At 40.7% G+C, this 21,621-nt stretch overlaps 1 protein-coding gene across 1 annotated transcript in view; it reads left to right on the top strand.

The window, feature by feature from the left end:
* Positions 1-21,621, top strand: part of RFX6 (regulatory factor X6) — a 75,604-nt gene that overhangs the window by 19,556 nt on the left and 34,427 nt on the right. Inside the window, exons 6-13 of the mRNA XM_069973680.1 lie at positions 370-397; positions 8,488-8,595; positions 9,625-9,702; positions 9,793-9,906; positions 12,646-12,695; positions 15,703-15,862; positions 17,239-17,383; positions 20,319-20,413. Coding sequence (XP_069829781.1) covers positions 370-397; positions 8,488-8,595; positions 9,625-9,702; positions 9,793-9,906; positions 12,646-12,695; positions 15,703-15,862; positions 17,239-17,383; positions 20,319-20,413 — 778 coding nt within the window. The remainder of the gene's footprint in view (positions 1-369; positions 398-8,487; positions 8,596-9,624; positions 9,703-9,792; positions 9,907-12,645; positions 12,696-15,702; positions 15,863-17,238; positions 17,384-20,318; positions 20,414-21,621) is intronic.

The following is a 21,621-nucleotide window of genomic DNA, read 5'->3' as shown; positions in this document are numbered from 1 at the left end:
GGCCAAAGCTACAGTACCTTACACTACGCTACAAACAGCACAGTGTCTGCAAGTACTAACAGACTTGTAGAGCAGCTTCTTTAGCTGATTGGTGGGGAATGCCAGAAATCACCCCCCCCCCCAACAATCTAATATTGGCGGCCTATCCTTAGAAGAGACCATCAGTTTTCAAAGCCTAGAAAATTTCTTTAGTATCGCCATATAAAGACGTACAGCAGGTGGTCTTTTTCAATTTTAACTTAATTTCAACTTAAATATTATAAAAATGTAATTATTTAAACAATGATTTAATAAGTAGTATTTCCTATGCTATTATACTGTTATTACTGGGTTACAGATAGTATTATTTTTTCTTTCATTTTTTTAAAGGTTTTCTGGAAGCAAGCTAAAAAGCGAGGTAAGTCTTAGAACCTCTATGTAAGTGTATTCTTATTTGTACAATTTATGGTCATCAAAATTTGATTCTTTATTTAAAAAAAACATACTTGGTGTTACATTTTGCTATCAATTATTTTACTCCTCACTGTAGATGATTATAAAATATAAATAAGACTCATAAATGCAGCAATTCAGGGGCATTCTGACTCTTTTCTAAAGAGATGAGTGAACCGAACTTATCAAACGTTCGTTCTAAACTCTGAAAAACGTTTTTGCTAAATTTGGCAAGATGGTGATGCACATCTAGAAAACAAAAATATATTTTTTTCTCACTATATGGCTATGTTCACAAAACGTCTTTTGAGCTTCTTTTTAAAATGATGTCTAAAATAACGGACGTCATTTAGCAGCCTGGCCTCCCCTTAGTACAATGACGGCTGTTGGTACATTATTCTACTTTGGGATTACTAATTGGCCTTTGGGTGTTTCTTAATTGAAAAGTCCATTGAATTTAATAGTAAAAATGGAGAAAGAATGGTGACAAAAGAAAAACTGTCTGTAAACAACTAATAAAAAACATCCTCTGTTTGCAAAAGACGTCCGAAAATAATGATCATTTTAATTATTTTCGTGTCCGCGGTAAAAATGTCCGTTCTGCATTGCCATTGCCGTCAGTTAAATCACAGCAAAAATGGACGTTATTTTAAATATCAAAATCGGCCGCCTTTTCTCTATTTTTGACATTTAGTAAACATAGCCTATTACTGACACCTCCAGGAATATCAACTCTATTGCATACTTCTGTGTCATCAGCAAACAGACAAACCTTACATATTAAAAAGGACCCAGAACAGACCTTTGTTGCCACCACTTGTAACCAGTCTCTGCTCGGAATATACACAATTAAAAACAACTCTCTGATATCTATCCTTCAGCCAATCACAAATCCACTGAAATATTCCGGGATTAAGTCCAATTTTCTCTAACTTCTCTATGGGGGTCTTTATGGGGAACTGTATCAATGTTTTTGCTAAAGTTCAGATAGGCGATATCCATGGCAGCACCTTCATCCAGCACTTTTGTGATATACTGTAATCAAAAAAAATCAATGAGATTAGTCTGACAAGATCTGTCTGCAGTAAAGCCATGCTGGTTTGGATCCATCATATTATTAATTCTTAAGTGATCCATGATCTTATTTTTTAGAAGTGTTTCATAATTTTTACTACTACAGATGTTAAGCTAACTAGCCTGTAGTCATTGGGTTCTTCTCTACTATCTTTCTTGTGGATGTGTATAACATTGGCCATTCTTCAACCATCAGGAACATATTCTGTTAGGAGGGATTTCTCCTGATGATTGGAGACAAGAGTGACAATCACTGCCCATGGCGCTGTCCCGTTTCAGTAAGTGATTGGCTAAACAACATCTTGGCGGCTGTGGGGGACACCGGACACCAGAGCAGAGAAAAAAGAACACTAAGGGATCGTGGACAGCTAAATATACAGGAACAAATTTTTGAACTCCACTAAAACAGCTAGACGCCTGCAATCACTTAGTTTTTCTAGTGCAGTTTGTTTAAGGTTCCGTTCGGACGAACCCGAACTTTAGATTGAAGTTTGTCAAACCTGCCAAACCAAGCTTTTGAAAGGTTCGCTCATCTCTAATTTTTGATGTTATTGAAACACAAGTAGGCATATAAAAAGTGATGTGAGGTGTCTTCACGACCTAATAGCTAACAGTGTCAGTAGTTTGGAAAGTGAATTGCAGCTAATAGACTCACTTTGAGGTTAATTACGGTAAACTAAAATCCGGTATGGAGGAGGTATATAGAGCCAGCAGAAAGGAGCAGAATAGCACAATTGACTGGCATACTGAAGTACTACATGGCAGTGGAACATTGCTTCGTGCAGCGGACGGATCCAGCGGGAGGACCGCCTGGAAAACTGGGATACAGAAATAGCCACAGGCAGACAGCGGGAATCTGATGCCGAGCGTTCGGGTTCATACGAACCCGAACCTCGGAGGGTTCGGACCATCCCTAGTTTTTATGACCAACCTTTATGGGAGGGAAAAGCCAGAGCAGCTTACTGCTTGGATGCTCAGGTAACCTTCAATAACTGACTGGATGCTCTCAGTCAGTTGTAGCTTGTGCAGAAAGTTTTTCGTTCTCATTTTTATTTTGTTCCTTCAAGGAATTTTTAAACAAAATAAACAAAAATTAGAACAAAAAAATTTAATTAAGGTTTGTTTGTGCGGGATATAAAACTGACTGCTGAACAATCAGTTATTGAAACATCATTGCTCAGGTTAACAAGGCAACCAGGCACCCTCCGCTCTGCCAAATATGGGGTCACCTGGTAAAATGCTCAAGGCTCTGCTTGATTTTTTGGGGGCTTATTATTCAAGTCAAGCACTCGAGCCCTGAAAAATATTCAAGTATGGATCACTCAAGCCTTTTGTTTCTCGCTCAACTCTACAACTTACCCTTTCCAATATGAGACATGGGAACATTTGGCCCTATTGAACCATTAGGTTTATGGCCTCCCCCCATGACCTCCCGGGTCAGAATAGATAAATGATGGGCATTTTAACAGTTATTGAAAATGTATGGCCATCTTTAAAGTTACTGAATTTGTCAAACAAAATAATAAATGATAATCTTTCTGCACTTAAGTTAATTAACACATATAAGCAGATGGCATGTGACTGCCAGAAACCTAATACGAGCCGTATATCAGATAAACATTCAAAATGAATCCATTAGGTTTAGTACATGATGTAAAAGTTTCCTTTTCATTAGGAAGGTCATTACTACTGAGAGTTTTTTCCTTAATACACTTAATGGGCAATAAAATAGTTTAATTGCACTTATTATCAGTATAGCTAAAACACCATATTGACAGTCAATCAATCTGTTATAAAAATATTGATTGAATATACATGTTTGTTTCTTAACTGTAGTGTCAGTGGAAAAGATGGTGTACTGTACATTCATTTAGGTTTGGCTACTAACTTTTCTTATCTCAAAGAACAGTAACCTATATGCATTAAGTAAGCTAATGTATATGTAAACATACAAGAAGATATTGAAAGCACAGTGTATAGTCATTGCTCCTGATATATTGAGTAAATGTCAGCTTTAACCTCTTAATGACTGCCGATCTGAATTTTTACAGCGGCCCGACGGACTTTGTAACTAGCACCAAACGCCAAAGTTGCTTTTGGTGATTTTGTCTAATAGATAAAACAAAATAAAAAGCAAATAAAATGTCTATCATAGCACAAAAATAAGCCCTCATTTGTCCCTGTAGACGAAAAAATGATGAGGTCATATAAATAAGAACATGGCAATTTTGTAAACAGTTTTAATTTTTAAAAGGTAGTAAAAAAGAGCAGAAAATATATAAACTGCAATGACTATAATTGTACTGACCTACAGAATGAAGATAACATATCAGTTTTATTGCATAATGAACATTGTAGGAGCACAATCTCTAGTAGGTGCAGAACTGCCAAGTTTTTTCTTTTTATAAATTTTGGCACAGAAATATTTTTTCTCTGTTTCACTATGTTCACACAACGTCAAAAATAGAGAAAAGGCATCCGCTTATGCAATTTTAACTTCCGTTATTAACGTGATTTAACTGACTGCAATGCAATGCATTGCAGTCAATAGGAAGATGGACGTCCAATGCACACAATGTATTGAATAACAGACGTTATCGCCGCGGACGCTAAAATAATGATCATCATAATTATTTTTGGACGTCTTTTGCAAACAGCGGATGTTTTTTATTAGTTGTTCACACACAGTTTTTCTATTATCACCGTTCTTTCTCCATTTTTAATGTGAGGAGTTACAAATTTGCCAAAAATCTTGCACGGGGGAAGGGGTTAAAAAGAAAAACGCTGCATACTGTGCAGGAGGTGAGGTTTTTTTTTTTGTGTACGTTAATAAAACTGATGTGTTTTGATCCTTTTTTTTTATACTGGAAGTCAATAGAAAAACGGATCAAAACAGATGTACAAAAATGCATCCTTTTTTATCTGTTTTTTCAAAAAGGGATAAAAAAAACAGGGTTGCAAAAACGTAGTGTGAACCTACAATTGTTTGTACTATTGATTTCTGCAAAGATGTTTGAAATGACAGTTACACTTTAAAGTGATATCTTGAAGGGGATATCCAGAAAGAAGGAAAGGTCCTTCCTTTTCTACTGTTTGGAGCTCCACTTCCCCCACAAATGAGAGGGGGTCAGGAGCACATTGCGGGAGCTGCGGGCACTGCATGGTGTCAAACCACGCCTATATGCAATATCCAATAGCTGTCCACTGTCAGCTGCCATGACATCTGTAACATTGGGCAACTATTGATAACCATACACAACATGCTCCCCACCCCTTCTCACCTGCAGAAGTGTCAGCACGGACAGGCAGACGGAGCAAGTGTAGTGTTGGAGAGTAGGAAATGTAGAAACTTTCCTGCTTTCCGGATATCTCCTTTAACAAATTGGTCTTGCTACTAGGCTGTCTACTTTACAGATTATAAACTATGATAAAAAGTAATTTAAGGAAGCAGTATCTAATATGTACTTACAGTAAAGCAAACATAAGATAACAAGTGTCATAAATTCCTATTTATGTGCAAACAGGGATGCTTCCATGCAAACACTATAAGAACCTAAACAATGATGGCCTAATTTCAGCATAGGCCGGTAATGTTTGACCAACAGGCATCCGACCTCCAGGACCCATGCTAGTGAACTAGTTTAATGTGTGACTCTGCTGATGAGAGAGCCTCATCCACTTCATTGTTTACACAGGCACAGTAGCTCCTCTGTAGCAGTGACTCTAACATGCACTAGAGTCTCATAAAAAAAAGCCAAATCAATTTATTCTTTTGTCTGCCACTGTTACATTTTAGTGTAATCATATATTTTATATTTTAAAACATTTTATTTTTATTTATATTATAATTTTGATGTTTGATTATCAAACAATATGTTATACTGCATATTGATCATTTCTGGTTAAAGCACAATAAGGTGTTGTAAGGGTAATGCCAGGAGGTGTTGCAGAAGCAATTCCAGGAGGTGTTTCCGGACTAATGCAAGGAAGTGTTTCAGGAGTAATGCCAGGAGGTGTTTCAAGAGTAATGCCAGGAGGTGTTGCAGAAGCAATTCCAGGAGGTGTTTCAGGAGTAATACCAGGAGGTGTTTCAGGAGTAATGCCAGGAGGTGTTGCAGAAGCAATTCCAGGAGGTGTTTCAGGAGTAATGCCAGGAGGTGTTTCAGGAGTAATTCCAGGAGGTGTTTCAGGAGTAATGCCAGGAGGTGTTTTCGGAGTAATGCCAGGAGGTGTTTCAGGAGTAATGCCAGGAGGTGTTTTCGGAGTAATGCCAGGAGGTGTTTCAGGTGAAATGCCAGGAGGTGTTTCAGGAGTAATGCCAGGAGGTGTTGTGGGAGTCGTTTTTTTGTCCATCACTTGGCAATAATAGTTTCATTGGTTCTGTGCACAGCTCTAATGTAGTCCTGCAGCTCAGGCTAGTCCTAGTCTACAATATTGCCCCCTCTCATCCAAAAGTCCTTTTACTACAGCAGCCTGGGAATCTTAGCCCACAGACCAGTTTTCCATTTTGGTTCAGTCTATTTTAAATGAACCCAGAGAAGAAAATGGTGTTTCTGGATGTCTTCTTCACGGTGAACTGCCTTCACAGACAATGATTTATGGATGAGTTCTTGGGCCCATGCAGTGATTTCCCATATAGAATTCTGCCTGCTTTTAATGCAGAGCTGCCTGAGGGCCCACAGATGAAGTTTCGCAAATATTCATACAAATTGGCAAATATCTGTGAATCACATACAATTTTTTTTTATTAAAACTGGCAAACTATAGTAGCTACAATAGTGGGAATATTACAGAGTTGCTGTTGCTGTGACAGTGTGAAAATTGGAAAATGTCAATTTTTAAAAAATGTCAATCAGCCTGTCAATCATTCAATTTCCGCCATGGACAGTGGTGGATGTTGGTGGATCCTCGGCCTAATATAATTTTTTTCCCAGGGTAGCAATGGACATTGCTAAATGAGCACCCAGTATAATAAAAAACAGTCACCTAGTGGGCATACTGGACAATGGCTTCACTGCTCCCACAGGAAACCACCCACAATCCTCTCTCCCTATCTCTCTGTATTTCTCTAACTGCCTGCTGCAATCTACTCTGCACTATACATAGCTGACTGGCCGCCTCCAGGAAGCCAATCACCTTATATAGAGGGGTAGGTGCTGACATCACAGTGGGGTTTGCAGCTTATTGGACGGGTGCAGGGATTATGGATAGTCCCTTACTCCCGGCAAAAGACAGGCCTGTAAGCTAATGTGTGTTCACCATTGCGGCCACCATGTTTAGCAGATTTGCAAAGCGAATCTGTCGAATTCGCGAATCGCTGTAAAGCGAATTTAATGCCTGATTCACTGCGAATCGGAATTTGTCAGATTCACTTTGCCCATCTCTGATTATGAGTATTCAATATTGACTACTCTTTGCACACACAGATTTCTCTAGATTATCTGAATTTTTAAAGCGACTCTGTACCCACAATCTGACCCCTCCAAACCACTTGTAGCTTCAGATAGCTGCTTTTAATCCAAGATCTGTCCTGGGGTCCGTTCGGCAGAGGATGCAGTTATTGTCATAAAAACAACTTTTAATCCGGCAGCGCTGTGTCTAATGGCCGGGGCTTACATTTGTATATGCATTAGGCTGGCACCACCTCTCCGTCCTTCCTCCCCACCCTCCTCATTATTAGGAATGAACATGGGCTGGATCGTTAATACACCTGTGCAAAGCTCAAACAACAGTAAATGTTCCTGGATCATTCCTAATGATGAGGAGGGTGGGGAGGAAGGACGGAGAGGTGGTGCCAGCCTAATGCATATACAAATGTAAGCCCCGGCCGTTAGACACAGCGTTGCCGGATTTAGGGTACAAACACACACACCGTATACGCAGCGTATTTTCTGCTGTGATGCGCAGCAGATTAGATCTAAATAACTGAACACAGCATCAAATCTGCACCATCAAATCTGCTGCAGATCTGCTGCGTATCTGCTGCGTATACGGTGTGTTTGTTTATACCCTAAAAGTTGTTTTTATGACAATAACTGCATCCCCTGCCAAATGGACCCCAGGACAGATCTTGGATTAAAAGCAGCTATCTGAAGGTACAAGTGGTTTGGGGGGGACAGATTGTGGGTACAGAGTCGCTTTAAGGGTGCGTTCACACCTACAGGATCCGCAGCAGTTCTGCAGCAGATCCGCAGCAGATTTGATGGTGCAGATTTGTTCAGTTATTTAAATGAAATCTGCTGCGGATCTGCGGCAAGTGTGAACGTACCCTAAATAATATTATCTGCAGATGGTGGGATATTCACAATTGTATGTTGAGGAATATTTTTTTTAATTGTTCCACTATTTTTAGATACAGAATCTTTTTTTTTCCCATCTATTTTAAATTTATTTACATTTTATATAGGGTCTTTACTGGAGATGTAAAATAGCACAAAGAAATTGCAAAATCCACAACAGTACATTATGATAGTGGGATACTGCGACAGCTGTCCGGCACAGCTCACAGTAAGAGCTCACGTAGGTATCGTTCAGGACTACACAGGACACAGGAGAATGTAAATAGCTGTACTCTGTACAGGGTGCGTAGTCATGAAGGAAGAAGACATAGATGTGTAGAATAGTCCACCACTCAGCAAGCACTTGTCTTCAGTAGCTTTATTTCATCAAGTCTTGCAGAAAGGGGATAAGGTGCAATGCAACAGGTGCAGGCGCATAGACCTGGAACAGCCATTTCAGTGAACAATCGCCTTCTACGGAAGAAGGGGGGCTTTCCCCGAAAGTGATTACCATTTTTATTTTGTTGTGTATAATAATCATATCAACACATGTTTTTTCCTTCTTGATAAACGACAGTAGTTGCAGACTCTAAACGACAACCGCAAACCTCAGCCTACCTGATGATGATGATAATTGTACCTGTAAACAAAAATACCTGTAAAAATCCTTAAAAACAAAAATACTTTATTCTTGTGCCTGCAGGGTGGCTTCACTAGAAAATATTCTCTTAATTCAAAGACCGGCACCCTTCTTCCAGAATTTCCTAGTGCCCAACATCTTGTTTTACAAGGATCACTGTCCAAAGAAAAGGTACAATTGATTTCCAAATTCTCTAATTTTCAATATATCACACAGAGTGAATATCTGCCCAATCAGGCAGAATTAGGCAAATGTTGCCCCGTGTAATAAGGACAAGGATCAGCCGAGGAGCCGATTATCGGCTGATCGTTGCCTTTCAGCAAGTTCTTTGGCCGCTGATGGCGAATCACTTCTTGTAATAAAAAGCCGTGCAGTCAGCGGCTGATGAATGAGTATAGAAAATACTAGTTATGCTTACCTGTCCAGGCTCCCCTGGTGTTCTGCTTCCCTTCTCCTCACTCACTGCAGCACATGCTGACACTTCCTAACCTGTCAAAAAATCACAGGCCACAGCTCTGACCTGTTTCGGCAAGTGATTGGCTGAACAGCCTGTCACTATAGAGACAGCTTTAAAAGTGTCAGCAGCGACTGCGGTGAGCAGGGAAAAGACAGCAGGACACCGGGAACCCTGGAGAGATGCATCCCTTGCTGCATGATCATCGAGCTGTGCCATAAGCTCTGTAAGCGAGTGCCGATCTAGCAGATCGCCGGTCACTTATACAGCAAATTGGCCAATGTAACACTGCCCTTTGTCTCCAAAAACAACACAGAGACAATTCTGAATGGATGGAAGCTCGACTATAACAACAGAAAGGCATGTGTAAAAAAATAGAAGCCACATATACTTTACTTTATTATGTTGATTTGTGGACACAGTTTGTCCCTGAAACAAGTTTAACACACTTGTCAATATATTTATATGTTCACACACTGTATTTTGGCTCCCAGGCCGTACTTTACATTGTGGGCTATGGCAAATTGGAGCGTAGGCACACCTGAATGTGCCCGCATTCCAATAAAAAAAAAGGGTTGTTCATCTGGCCGATACTGTAGTATAGGCCAGGTGACACATGTAAGATAATGGCCGTTGTTTGACACAGCCGTGTCAAATAATGGTCGTTGTTTTAACCCGTGTGAACATGGCCTGAAAGTATACATTGAGTTTTATTATTGTATTAATACTTACCTTACCTCTTTCAGGTGGACACTCTGATCATGATGTATAAAACCCACTGCCAATGTGTACTTGATAATGCTATCAATGGGAACTTTGAGGAGGTATTAATTCATTGTAAAATGTGTATTTACTTATTCTATTTTATTCCGGTAAAAACTTTAATACACTATTTATGTTTGTATTCTCTTTAGATCCAACATTTTTTACTGCATTTTTGGCAAGGAATGCCAGACCATTTGCTTCCCTTGCTTGAAAATTCTGTAATCATTGATATATTTTGTGTTTGTGACTCAATTCTTTACAAGGTAAGTTTTATTTTAAAGAATTTGTTATCACAAGCAGTTTTGCATTATATTTTCTTTTTTTTTTAAGGTTTTCTATTTTTGAATCGATGTTAAGTATATGGCCACTAGGTCTTCCTTCACTATTCATGTGCACAGCAGCTGCGTATCCACATTCAGTAGCAGAGAATCCTAGAGGTGCTCGCATTGTATGGTCAGCTCTCCTCTCACACAGCACCAAAACGTCAACCACACTTCAACCACACAGTGACATTATAATGACTGAATCATTGCCTAACAAAAAGCATTGTCTCCTAGTAAGCATGCATAGTAGCAAAAGTTAATAACAATAGTCCTAAGTTAATTGCCTTCAGTTGATTTACAACCTGTCTTTACTTGTGTGAGCTAGGGATGCACGGTGCACCGAAATATCGATACTACTATCGATATTTCGGGCTAAAAAACGGTTCGTTACCAGGATTTCCTGGTATCGATACTTTATGTTAAGCTGCACAATTAGGCAGCTTAACATAAAGTATAACGCAGGGAACACAGCCGTCGACTAGCTGAGCTCTGGCCGTGTTCTCTGTATGCCTCTTCCTGCTCCCTGGTGTCCCCTCCTCTGCTCTCTCTTCCTCCGCTCCCGGCGCCAATTTCAAATAGCCGCCACTTTGCGATCGCAAGTGCCGGCTATGTAACTGTGTAGATGCCGCTGTCACACTGACAGCGGCACCTGACCCCTCCTGAGCCCGCTCCGTATGCAGCAGGGGTCGGCTACTATGTGTAACAGACCCTCGCTGCCGATGCCTCTCTGATAATAGGGCCCGGCTCGGCCAGACCCTGTTATCAGAGAAATGATTTATGTAGAGGAGCCGAAGCTGCATGGAGGTATCCGCGGCTGAATAGGGAGAGCGAGAGGTCCGGGAGAGAGGAGGCTGAAGAGGGAGAGTTGGAGGTCGGGGAGAGAGGAGGCTGAAGAAGGAGAGTTGGAGGTCCGGGAGAGAGGAGGCTGAAGAGGGAGAGCAGGAGGTTCGGGAGAGGAGGACGGAGAAGGCTGGAGGTGGGGAGGTGAGGAGGCTGGAGAGGGAGAGCGGGAGGTCAGGGAGAGGAGGACGGAGAAGGCTGGAGGTGAGGAGGCTGGAGAGTAAGGGGGGGGGGGGGGTCCGGGAGAGAGGACACATGTGAGGATCCAGACAGCTGGTAGGTGGGGGAGGTGCGCCGGGGCTGTGAGGTGCCCACATCAGCATAAGTATAAGTAGTGTATAGCAGAGCTAAGTGAGCAGTGTATAGCAGAGCTAAGTGAGCAGTGTATAGCAGAGCTAAGTGAGCAGTGTATAGCAGAGCTAAGTGAGCAGTGTATAGCAGAGCTGGCTAAGAAGTGTATAACAGAGCTAAGTGGGCAGTGTATAGCAGAGCCGAGTGAGCAGTGTATAGCAGAGCCGAGTGAGCAGTGTATAGAAGAGCCAAGTGAATAGGGTATAGCAGAGTCAAGTGAGCAGTGTATAGCAGAGCCAAGTGAGCAGTGTATACCAGAGCTGGCTAAGTAGTGTATAGCAGAGCCGAGTGAGCAGTGTATAGCAGAGCCGAGTGAACAGTGTATAGCAGAGCCGAGTGAGCAGTGTATAGCAGAGCCGAGTGAGCAGTGTATAGCAGAGGCAAGTGAGCAGTGTATAGCAGAGCCAAGTGAGCAGGGTATAGTAGAGCCAAGTGAGCAGTGTATAGCAGAGCTGGCTAAGGAGTGTGTAGCAGAGATAAGTGAGCAGTGTATAGTAGAGCTGAGTGAGCAGTGTATAGCAGAGCTGGCTAAGTAGTGTATAGCAGAGCCGAGTGAGCAGTGTATAGCAGAGGCAAGTGAGCAGTGTATAGCAGAGCCAAATGAGCAGGGTATAGCAGAGCCAAGTGAGCAGGGTATAGCAGAGCCAAGTGAGCAGTTTATAGCAGAGCTGGCTAAGTAGTGTATAGCAGAGCTAAGTGAGCAGTGTATAGTAGAGCTGAGTGAGCAGTGTATAGCAGAGCTGAGTGAGCAGTGTATAGCAGAGCTGTCTGAGCAGCGTATAGCAGAGCTGTCTGAGCAGCATATAGCAGAGCTGTCTGAGCAGCATATAGCAGAGCTGTCTGAGCAGCATATAGCAGAGCTGTCTGAGCAGTGTATAGCAGAGCTGTCTGAGCAGTGTATAGCAGAGCTGTCCATGATCGCTGTACGCGGTATAGCGGAGCTGTCTGAGTGATCGCTGTACTCTGTACACAGTTGTGTAAAAAAATGCAAACCTTTACTTTTAACGTAATAAAATTAAAAAAAGGTCCATAAATTGGTATCTCTGTAATAGTGCAGGCCTGGAGTATAGATAACATTTCAGGTTTATTATATTTGCTGTCTAGGGGGTATAATATTTCTATCGTTGTGGTTTTTTAAAATATTTTAGTAAGTATCGAACTAATATTGAGTATCGAAATAAAAAAGTTAGTATCGGTATCAAACTCAAACATTCTGGTATCATGACATCACCAGTGTGAACGCACAAAAAACTGGGACTTCCTGTGTTTGGTCTCTTTTTTTGAACAGCGAAAAGACTAAATATCAGCACGGAGGGAGCATGGGCTGCAGTTTCGCCGTATGTATAACATTGATCTAAACATTGAAAGCTTAAAAAAGAAAAAAAAAGTGAGTTTATTGCAAAACTGCTTGCAATCACGAGGTAACTTTAATTATTTAAGACACCTCCATGGGAAATTTTAAAGTGTAAAGACTATTTTCTGCTCTAGGTTCTCACAGAAGTCCTTATACCAGCAACAATGCAGGAAATGCCCGAAAGGTAAAAAGCTTTTGCTTTAAGCTTACTACTCTTCATTTCTATAGTCTGACTGGTAACAATATATGTCATTTAACCCAATGTAATTCATAGTATTCTGTTTGGAATTTAATAACCGTAATAGGAGAAGAGTGAATGGCATCCAGGTGTTACAAATCAAATGTACAGGAAGTTAGTTTTATTGCGTTACTGCATCATATATTTGCACTATGCAGTTACATAAAAAAATCACAGCAGCACATTATCCAAAATAGGTGTGTTAAAAGGAACCTAGTAAATTTCAGCTGCGCGGGCATAGCTCTCCAACGCTGAGCTCGGCAATCACCGAGGAGGCAGCAATTTTAAAATTTGATGTTTAATGGAGAAGTGCGGCTAAAATTTTTATTTAAGTATTGTATTGCCCCCCCAAAGATATACAAATTATCAATATACACTTATTACGGGGCATTCACATAAAGTGCCTTTTTCCCTGCACTTACTACTGCTTACTAAAGGCCCTATTCCACCAACAGATCTGACTACAGATTATCTGCCAAAGATTTTAAGCCAAACCCAGGAACAGACTATAATCAGAGAACAGGTCATAAAGGAAAGACTAAGATTTCTCTTCTTTTGAAATCCACTCCTGGGTTTGGCTTCAAATCTTTGGCAGATAATCTGTCGTCAAATCTGTTGGTGGAATAGGGCCTGGATAAAATGTTGATGACACAAGCCGACTCCCAGAGCTGTGTGGGCTGTGGCTGCTGGAGAGGATGATGGCAGAGGGATGCTCAATGTCCCTCCAGTGCCCTGTGTCCTTCAGTGTCCCCCTGCCATCATCCTCTCCAGCAGCCACAGCCTGCACAGCTCTGGGAGTCGGGTCATGACATCACCATGTTATCCAGGAAGTGAAGCCCTGATGCAGTAGTAAGTGCAGTAAGTGCACTTATAAGCTTTTCCCGTAATAAGTGAATAGTGGTGATTTGTCTAACTTTTCGGGGCAATACAATACTTTAATAAAAAAAATTTTTGCTGGACTTCTCCTTTAATTGCCTGTCTCCATGCCCAGTAACTAAGCATGAGGGCAGAGCCGCAGCAACATGTAGTCACATTGCCTCCACCCTCTTGCCGGCCACTCACGCTCACACCTGATTTATTAAGGTGTTTCCGGCAGCAAATTGGCAGATTTTTGTCCATTTTTAGTTTTATAACACATTTACTAAAGCTGTGTGATACAACCCGACAAAACCCAACAAAAACCAGACAAACCCATCATTTTTATCCAAAGACCTGCCAAGTGGGCAGGTCTTGGGTGTGTCCTTTAAAACCCGCCACAACTGACTGATTTATAAAGTAAACTGTCATTTTTTGACAAGTTATTTATTCTAAAAACCAGCCAATTCCAGTGTGACGGGAAGGCTGGGTTTTAGTTTTGTCCTATGAAAAGCCTTTCAGATTTACATAGGGTATGAGCCACAGTAATGAATTTGGCAGGATAAACCAGACACAACAGATAGCATAATGGCTTAAAATTAATATATTGTTGGCCAATAAGGTCCTATGTGTTAAATAAATTTTCATTTAACACTTATTTTGGACTTGGTGTGCTGCAGGGACAGGCATCAAACTCAGGCCCTCCAGCTGTTACAGAACTACAATTTCCATCATGCCTTGCTAAAGCTAAAGCTTTGGCTGCCCAGGCATGATGGAAATTGTAGTTTTGCAACAGCTGGAGGCAGGAGCATAACGATGGTTGGGCCCCATAGCAAACTTCTGATTGAGTCCCCCTTCCCCACTGACTACTAAGCCGTCAAGTCTAGTCATAACTAGTCAGGAGTGCTTTCAGCTAAAGGGACATTTGCAGATCCCAGGAGGCCTGCTCGGCCACCCGATGCTGTAAATAATGATAGGTCAGGGGGCCCAGTGTATTGCAGGAGCGGACCATGGGGCCCCTGCTGATGCGTCAGGCCCTATAGCTGCCGCTATGTCTGTAGTAGTTACGCCCCTGGCTGGAGGGCCTGAGTTTGACGTCCCTGATCTATATAGATAGATAGATAACATATTTTCTGGCGTATAAGGCGACTAAGCATATAAGATGACCCCCAACTTTTCCATCTAAAATAGAGAGTTTGGGCTATACTTGCCATATAAGACTACCCCTCTTCTAACACACACAAAATTAATTTTAAAAAAATCAGACTGCAGCAAGATCTGAGAGACAGAGAAGGCGGTACAGTAATACCAGTAGGATACAAGGGTGGACTAGAGGGGTGAAAGAGGTGTGTTTTTCTGGGCACAGCGCCACTCTACCATTTTTTTTCCATACCCCGGACACCTGCAGCTTGCTTTGCCCTTCGTACGGTCACAGCATATGGTGGAGATGCAGCAATTTTCAAGCTCCCCTCACCGTATGCGGGGTGCGGGGACCGCAGATTTTCCAATCTGGTTCCAAAGTTTTTCAGCACCCACCCTTTAAGACAATATCCGACGTATAAGATGCAGGAAAATATGTAGATAGATAGATGTAGGAAAATATGGCAGCACTTCTCATCAGGTAGAAGTCGGGTGCCCACGGATCAGGTTCAGACCAACGACCTTGCTGAATAGTAGAGGAAAGTCCACAGCACTCCTTCTTAATGTCAAATAAAAGTGGGTTTATTGTATAAACACGTGCAGCATACAAAGGACGCAACGTTTCAGTGGCTACCTGCCACTATTTTCAGGCTTGAAAATGGTGGCAGGTAGCCACTGAAACGTTGCGTCCTTTGTATGCTGCACGTGTTTATACAATAAACCCAATTTAATTTGACATTAAGAAGGAGTGCTGTGGACTTTCCTCTACTAGATAGATAGATAGATAGGACGCAGGAAAATACGTAGATAGATAGATAGATAGAACGCAGGAAAATACGTAGATAGATAGAATATGTATACTTGTGTATGTATACAGTAAATACAAAATAGACTACTAATAACCTAGACTGTCTTGTCAAGTCCCACCTTGTTTTAGTAATCTAATTTGGTTTGTTAGTTTACTAGCAGACATAAGAAACTTTGCTAAACATTGGGAACAGTGGGTGATTTCATCATTGGAAAACCTTCCAGAATGTCTCTCGGAAAAGAAATTGCCAATTGTCCGAAGATTTGTGTCTTCCTTGAAAAGACAAACCTCATTCTTGCATTTGGCTCAAGTAAGTTTTGGTCACGGTATGAAGTAAGCATTGTTGGGTTCACCAGATCCATTAAAATAAAGTCAGATCAATGACTAATACAAAGAGAGGCAAATACAAAATCCAATATAGGACAAAAACAAGGATACAAATACTCTGCGCAGACCAGATGTCTATAGGCTATTCAGCGTTTATTAATCCAATGGTAACACGTTTCTGGAGCACTGGGCTCCCTTTGTCAAACCACAAGGTTCCTTTCTTTGTTTTTAAATATTTTCTTTAAAGGAAAAGTCTGGGCAAAATAATTTTAAGATATGTTATTGCCCAACAAAAGTTATGAAAATTACTAATAGACACTTATTATGGGAAATGCACCTATAGTGCATTTTCCCTGAACTTACCACAGCATGGCAAGCTCAGGTCTCTGTAAAGTTGGTCACATAAACTGTCAACTCCAGTTGCACCAGTGGGACAGACTGGAGCAGACTTCCCCTTTAACAAAGCTATATAATTTTGTAATGTAACTTTATTTTTTTAATACACAGTTTGCCTTACATATTTTTATAAACTGGATGGTAACAGTAAGAGCTCAGAAAGAGTCTTTTTCTTTCAAATCAACTAGTGTCAGAAAGTTATACAGATTTGTAATTTACTTCTATTAAAAAAATCAAAAGTTTTCCCATACTTATCACCTACTATATGTCCTGCAGGAAATGTTTTATTTTCAGTCTGACACAGTGCTCTCTGCTGACATCTCTGGCCGAGACAGGAACTCTGTCTTGGTTTTCTATGAATCCCCATACAAAACCTCTCCTGCTCTGGACAGTTCTTGTCTCGGCCAGAGATGTCAGCAGAGAGCACTGTGTTTGACTGAAAATAAAACAACATTTCCTGCAGAACATATAGTAGCTAATAAGCATGGGGAGACTTGAGAATTTTTAATAGAACTAAATTACAAATCTGTATAACTTTCTGAAACCAGTTGATTTGAAAGAAAAACATTTTTGCTGGGCAACTCCTTCAAAGGGGTTATCCAGCACTACAAAAACATGGCCACTTTCTTCCAGAGACACCACCACTCTTGTCCCCAGTTCAGGTGTGGTTTACAATTAAAGGGGTTATCCAGCGCTACAAAAACATGGCTACTGTCTTCCAGAGACAGCACCGCTCTTGTCTCCAGTTTGGGGCAGGTTATTTAACTCAGTTCCATTGAAGTGAATGGAGCTTAACTGCAAACCATATCTGAACTACAGACAAGAGTGGTGCTGTCTCTGGAATATTTTTGTAGTGCTGGATAACCCCTTTAATAGGGCAGACAGGAAAATTCATTTAAAAATGTTGCTTATATAACGTACATAAAAATAATGTAAATAAACTTTCTATATTTTCACTTCCAGATTGCTCGACCTGCGTTATTTGATCAGAACACGGTGAATGCCATGACATCTGACATTGAAAAAGTAGACTTGTATAGTATTGGTTCCCAGGCTCTTCTGAGCAGCTGTAGTGGAGCTGACTCAGATATTGATGCCTACACCGAGTGTGAGTTTATAGTTTCTTCTCAAGTACATTCATTTTCTCATACTAGCACATCTAAATATTTCTGTTAATAAGCAGAGAGAGATTTTCTCAAAGTTTTTAACATCAATGTAATGCCTCTAAGATAATATCCATTTATTTGTGAGGTCAATCTGAAAAAAGAAACAAACAACAATTTAGCAAACTTTGGGTGGTTTTGTTCTTATACCATTCAAGTTATAGTAAGGGCTGTTTTAGGGCTTACTCTTTGCAACACGATTCATAGATTATAGTGTACAATTTTGATTTCCATACAAACTTTTTTTATTAATTTTTTTTATATGATGTGACCAAAAATCTGCAACTTTGGTGTTTCAATAATTTTTTCCCCCATTTACTCCATTTGCCATGCAGGATTAAGAATAGTGAATTTTAAAAGATCGGACAATTCTATATGCAGTGATACCAAATATGTTTATTTCTATTTTTCTATATTTCAATTTTAACTTTTATTTTGGGAGTCTTTTTATTAAAAAAAAAAAAAAAAAAAATTAAACACAGTGAACATCACTTTATCTTAAAGGAGAAGTCCGGTGAAATATTTATTAAAGTATTGTATTGCCCCCCAAAAGTTATACAATTCCCCAATACACACTTATTACGGGGAATGCTTATAAAGTGCTTTTTTCCCTGCACTTAATACTGCATCAAGGCTTCACTTCCTGGATAAAATGGTGATGTCACGACCCGACTCCCAGAGCTGTGCGGGCTGTGGCTGCTGGAGAGGATGATGGCAGGGGGACACTGAGGGACACAGGGAACTGGAGGGACACTGAGCATCCCTCTGCAATCATCTTCTCCAGCAGCCACAGCCCGCACAGCTCTAGAAGTCGGGTCGTGACATCACCATGTTATCCAGGAAGTGAAGCCTTGATGCAGTAGTAAGTGCAGGGGAAAAAAAGCACTTTATGTGCATTTCCTGTAATAAGTGTATATTGGTGATTTGTATAACTTTTGGGGGGCAATACAATACTTTAATAAAAAAATTTGCTGGACTTTTCCTTTAACCCTTAGACGACCCAGGGCGTATAGTTACGCCATGGAAGTCTGTCCCCAGACGACCTAGGGCGTAACTGTACGCCCTGGGTGTTTTTCCCGCTATGACGCGTGCTCCGGAGCGGAGCGCGCTTCATAGCAGGTGGGGGCCGGCAGCCGGGACCTCACCGGCAATGACACGCTGCAGCGATCGCGCTGCTGCGTGTCATTAACTCCTTAAACGCCGCGATCGCGGCGCGACCGCGGCGTTTAAGTGTAAGTGACAGGGGGAGTCCCCTGTCACTTACCGATCGGGACCCCCGCAGTGTGACTGCGGGGGTCCCGATCGGTAAAACGGGCCGCCGGAGCTCTCTCACCTGCCTCCGTGTGGTCCGATCGGCGCTCTGGTCACTGAGCCTGCACAGGCAGGCTCAATGAGCAGAGCGCCGATAACACTGATCAATGCTATGCCTATGGCATAGCATTCATCAGTGTAAAAATCCAAGTAGTGTATGTAAAAGTCCCCCAAAGGGACTTCAAATGTGTAAAAAAAAAAAAGTTAAAAACACTAACACAGTACCCCAAAACCCCTCCCCCAATAAAAGTTGAAATCACCCCCCTTTCCCATTATATAAATAAAACATATAAAAATAAATAAATAGATAAACATATAATATACCGTAGCGTGCGTAATTGTCCGATCTATTAAAATATAACAAGCGTCATTGCGAACGGTAAACGGCGTAGACGAAAAGAGGGAAAAAAGTGCGCGGATTACCGATTTTATGTTACATTATATATATAAAAAAATTAATAAAAAGTGATCAAAACGTCCGATCTTCACAAATATGGTATTAATAAAAACTAGAGATCATGGCGGAAAAAATGACACCCCATACAGCCCCGTAGGTGAAAAAATAAAACCGTTATAAGCGCCACAATAGTCCCAATTTATTTATAATTAATTGCCAAAAAAAAGGATTTCATTTAAAAAAAATATATAACATTAGAGAATCTGCTTAAACCTGCATATGGTTGTGTTCGTACTGACCTATAGAGTAATGGTATCATGTCGCTTTTACCATATAGTGCATTATGTAGACACAGGAACCCCCCAAACGTTACCATATTGCATTCTTTTTTGCGATTTCACCAATTTATATCTTCATAAATAATATATTTGGAATTCCATCATACATGTTATGGTAAAATGAATGACGCCATTACAAAGTACAACTATTCCTGTAACAAATAAGCCCTTAAATGGCCGTGTAGATAAAAAACTGAAAGTGCTGGAGCTCTTAGAAGGGGAGGAGGGAAAAACGGAAACACTACGATCAAAATTTGCGCGGTCCACTGGGTCATTTTGGGCCTGGTCCTCAAAGGGTTAATTGGAACACATGCGGGCACATGTGTTCACAATCTATTTTGTGAAGCCGCTATTCACTGAATAGACAAAATGCAAACCACGGCCGCAGTGTGTACAGTGGGGGAGATTTATCAAACATGGTGTAAAGTGAAACTGTCTAAGTTGCCCCTTCAACCAATCAGATTACACCTTTTATTTTCCAAAGAGTCTCTGAAGAATGAAATGTGGAATCTGATTGGTTGCTAGGGGCAACTGAGCCAGTTTAATTTTACACCATGTTTGATAAATCTTCCCCAGTGTGTATACAGTGTGGCTGTGGTTCAATAGAAAACAATGCAGATGGCTGCTGTCAATAAACAACGGCCGTTGCCGCGAACTGCAACAGTTGTTGTTTATTGATTTTATACGTTGTGTGAACGTGGTCCTACTCTGTAAATTATTTTATAGGCTTGAACCTGAAATTCCAATCTAGGAATAAAAAGGGCCTGGAAAGTTTTACAAAAAAAACCTTAAAACCAGCTGAACGACCTATTCACTTTTTTATTTTTTTACTAGTGTTTCAAGAGCTGAAAGATCTTTTAAAGAAAAATGCAACAGTGGAGTCCTTCATTGAGTGGCTTGATAATGTTGTTGAGCAAAGGGTTATCAAGGTAATTTACTTTTATATTGATAATGCATCAGAAAATTCATTTAACTCCTCAAATATGGAACATGTTTTGTTATTTTACACATTCAACATACTGTATGGGTAAGAAAGACTGTAATTTGTGTTAAGCAGACCAGTCAAACTTTTAGTGTTTGGCAACGCTCTCCGGTGGCTTCCAACTACTGTGGCTATGGGGAATCAAATGCCAAGCATTTAGGTTTGGAGAGCATTCAGGTTTGGAGATTGTTGCTAAACTCCAACAGTTTAAAAGGTCCACTCAACACTAACTATAATCCTTATACACAAGAATTTACGTGTATTGATAAATGTGAGTGGACACATTGTTAAGTTATTTTAGGTACAAATGTCCAAGACAGTACAAGTAGAATTGAGTTTTCTTAGGCATTGTACATCTACTTGATTTTACTCAGTCAACTCAGTCAAGTGCAGTTATTGTGAAGTGGAATAGTCCAGATGTAAGCGCTGCTAAATTTACTAAAATTGGAATGAGATTTTGGGAAATTTACTTATGTATTACTTAGTCAAAGCACTTAATTATTATTATTATTATTATTATTATTATTATTATTATTATTATTATTATTATTATTATCTTAAAAGGAAATTCTTGCTAAAGTCAGTGTTGTTACAGTTTCCCTTACTCAACACAGAGAAACAACATGAAAACGCTTGGTGTCCACATTCAGTTCAGTTTCTCATTAAACCAATTCAACACATACTGACCATCAGAAGGCTTAAAGCGAATGTACCACTAAAGCTAATAAAAATCTTTTTTATATCACCTGGTCGGCGTTGGCCTGGAGGTCCTGGTGGCACGATTCATTTCTCAATTTGCCACCAGGTTCTCGCTATCTGTGCCAGTTTATTTATATGCAATTAGGGCTGCTAAATGCAGTGGAGACTGGTCCAGCCCCGAGAGGAGGGGATGTTTGTGTTCTGGGGCACTGAGTCTACCTCCAGTGCATAGAGCGGCCCTATTTGCTTTTGAAGAAATTGGTGCAGATGGCTGGAAAAGTTGATTTGAAAAATGGACCAAGCCACCAGGATCTCTGTGCTGGCGGCGACCCTGCGCTGGCGCTGATACGGCCGTGTCACAGAGTGGTCTCTGTCCGTGAAGTTCATCTGGCCGGTTCTGCAGTACCGGATGGATGAACTTCAATTCTTTTGAATTGGAATGTGGGCACGTTTGGC

The sequence above is a fragment of the Dendropsophus ebraccatus genome, chromosome 6 (assembly GCF_027789765.1).
Source record: "Dendropsophus ebraccatus isolate aDenEbr1 chromosome 6, aDenEbr1.pat, whole genome shotgun sequence".
NCBI lineage: Eukaryota > Metazoa > Chordata > Amphibia > Anura > Hylidae > Dendropsophus > Dendropsophus ebraccatus.
This window is presented reverse-complemented; position numbering and strand designations above follow the sequence as displayed.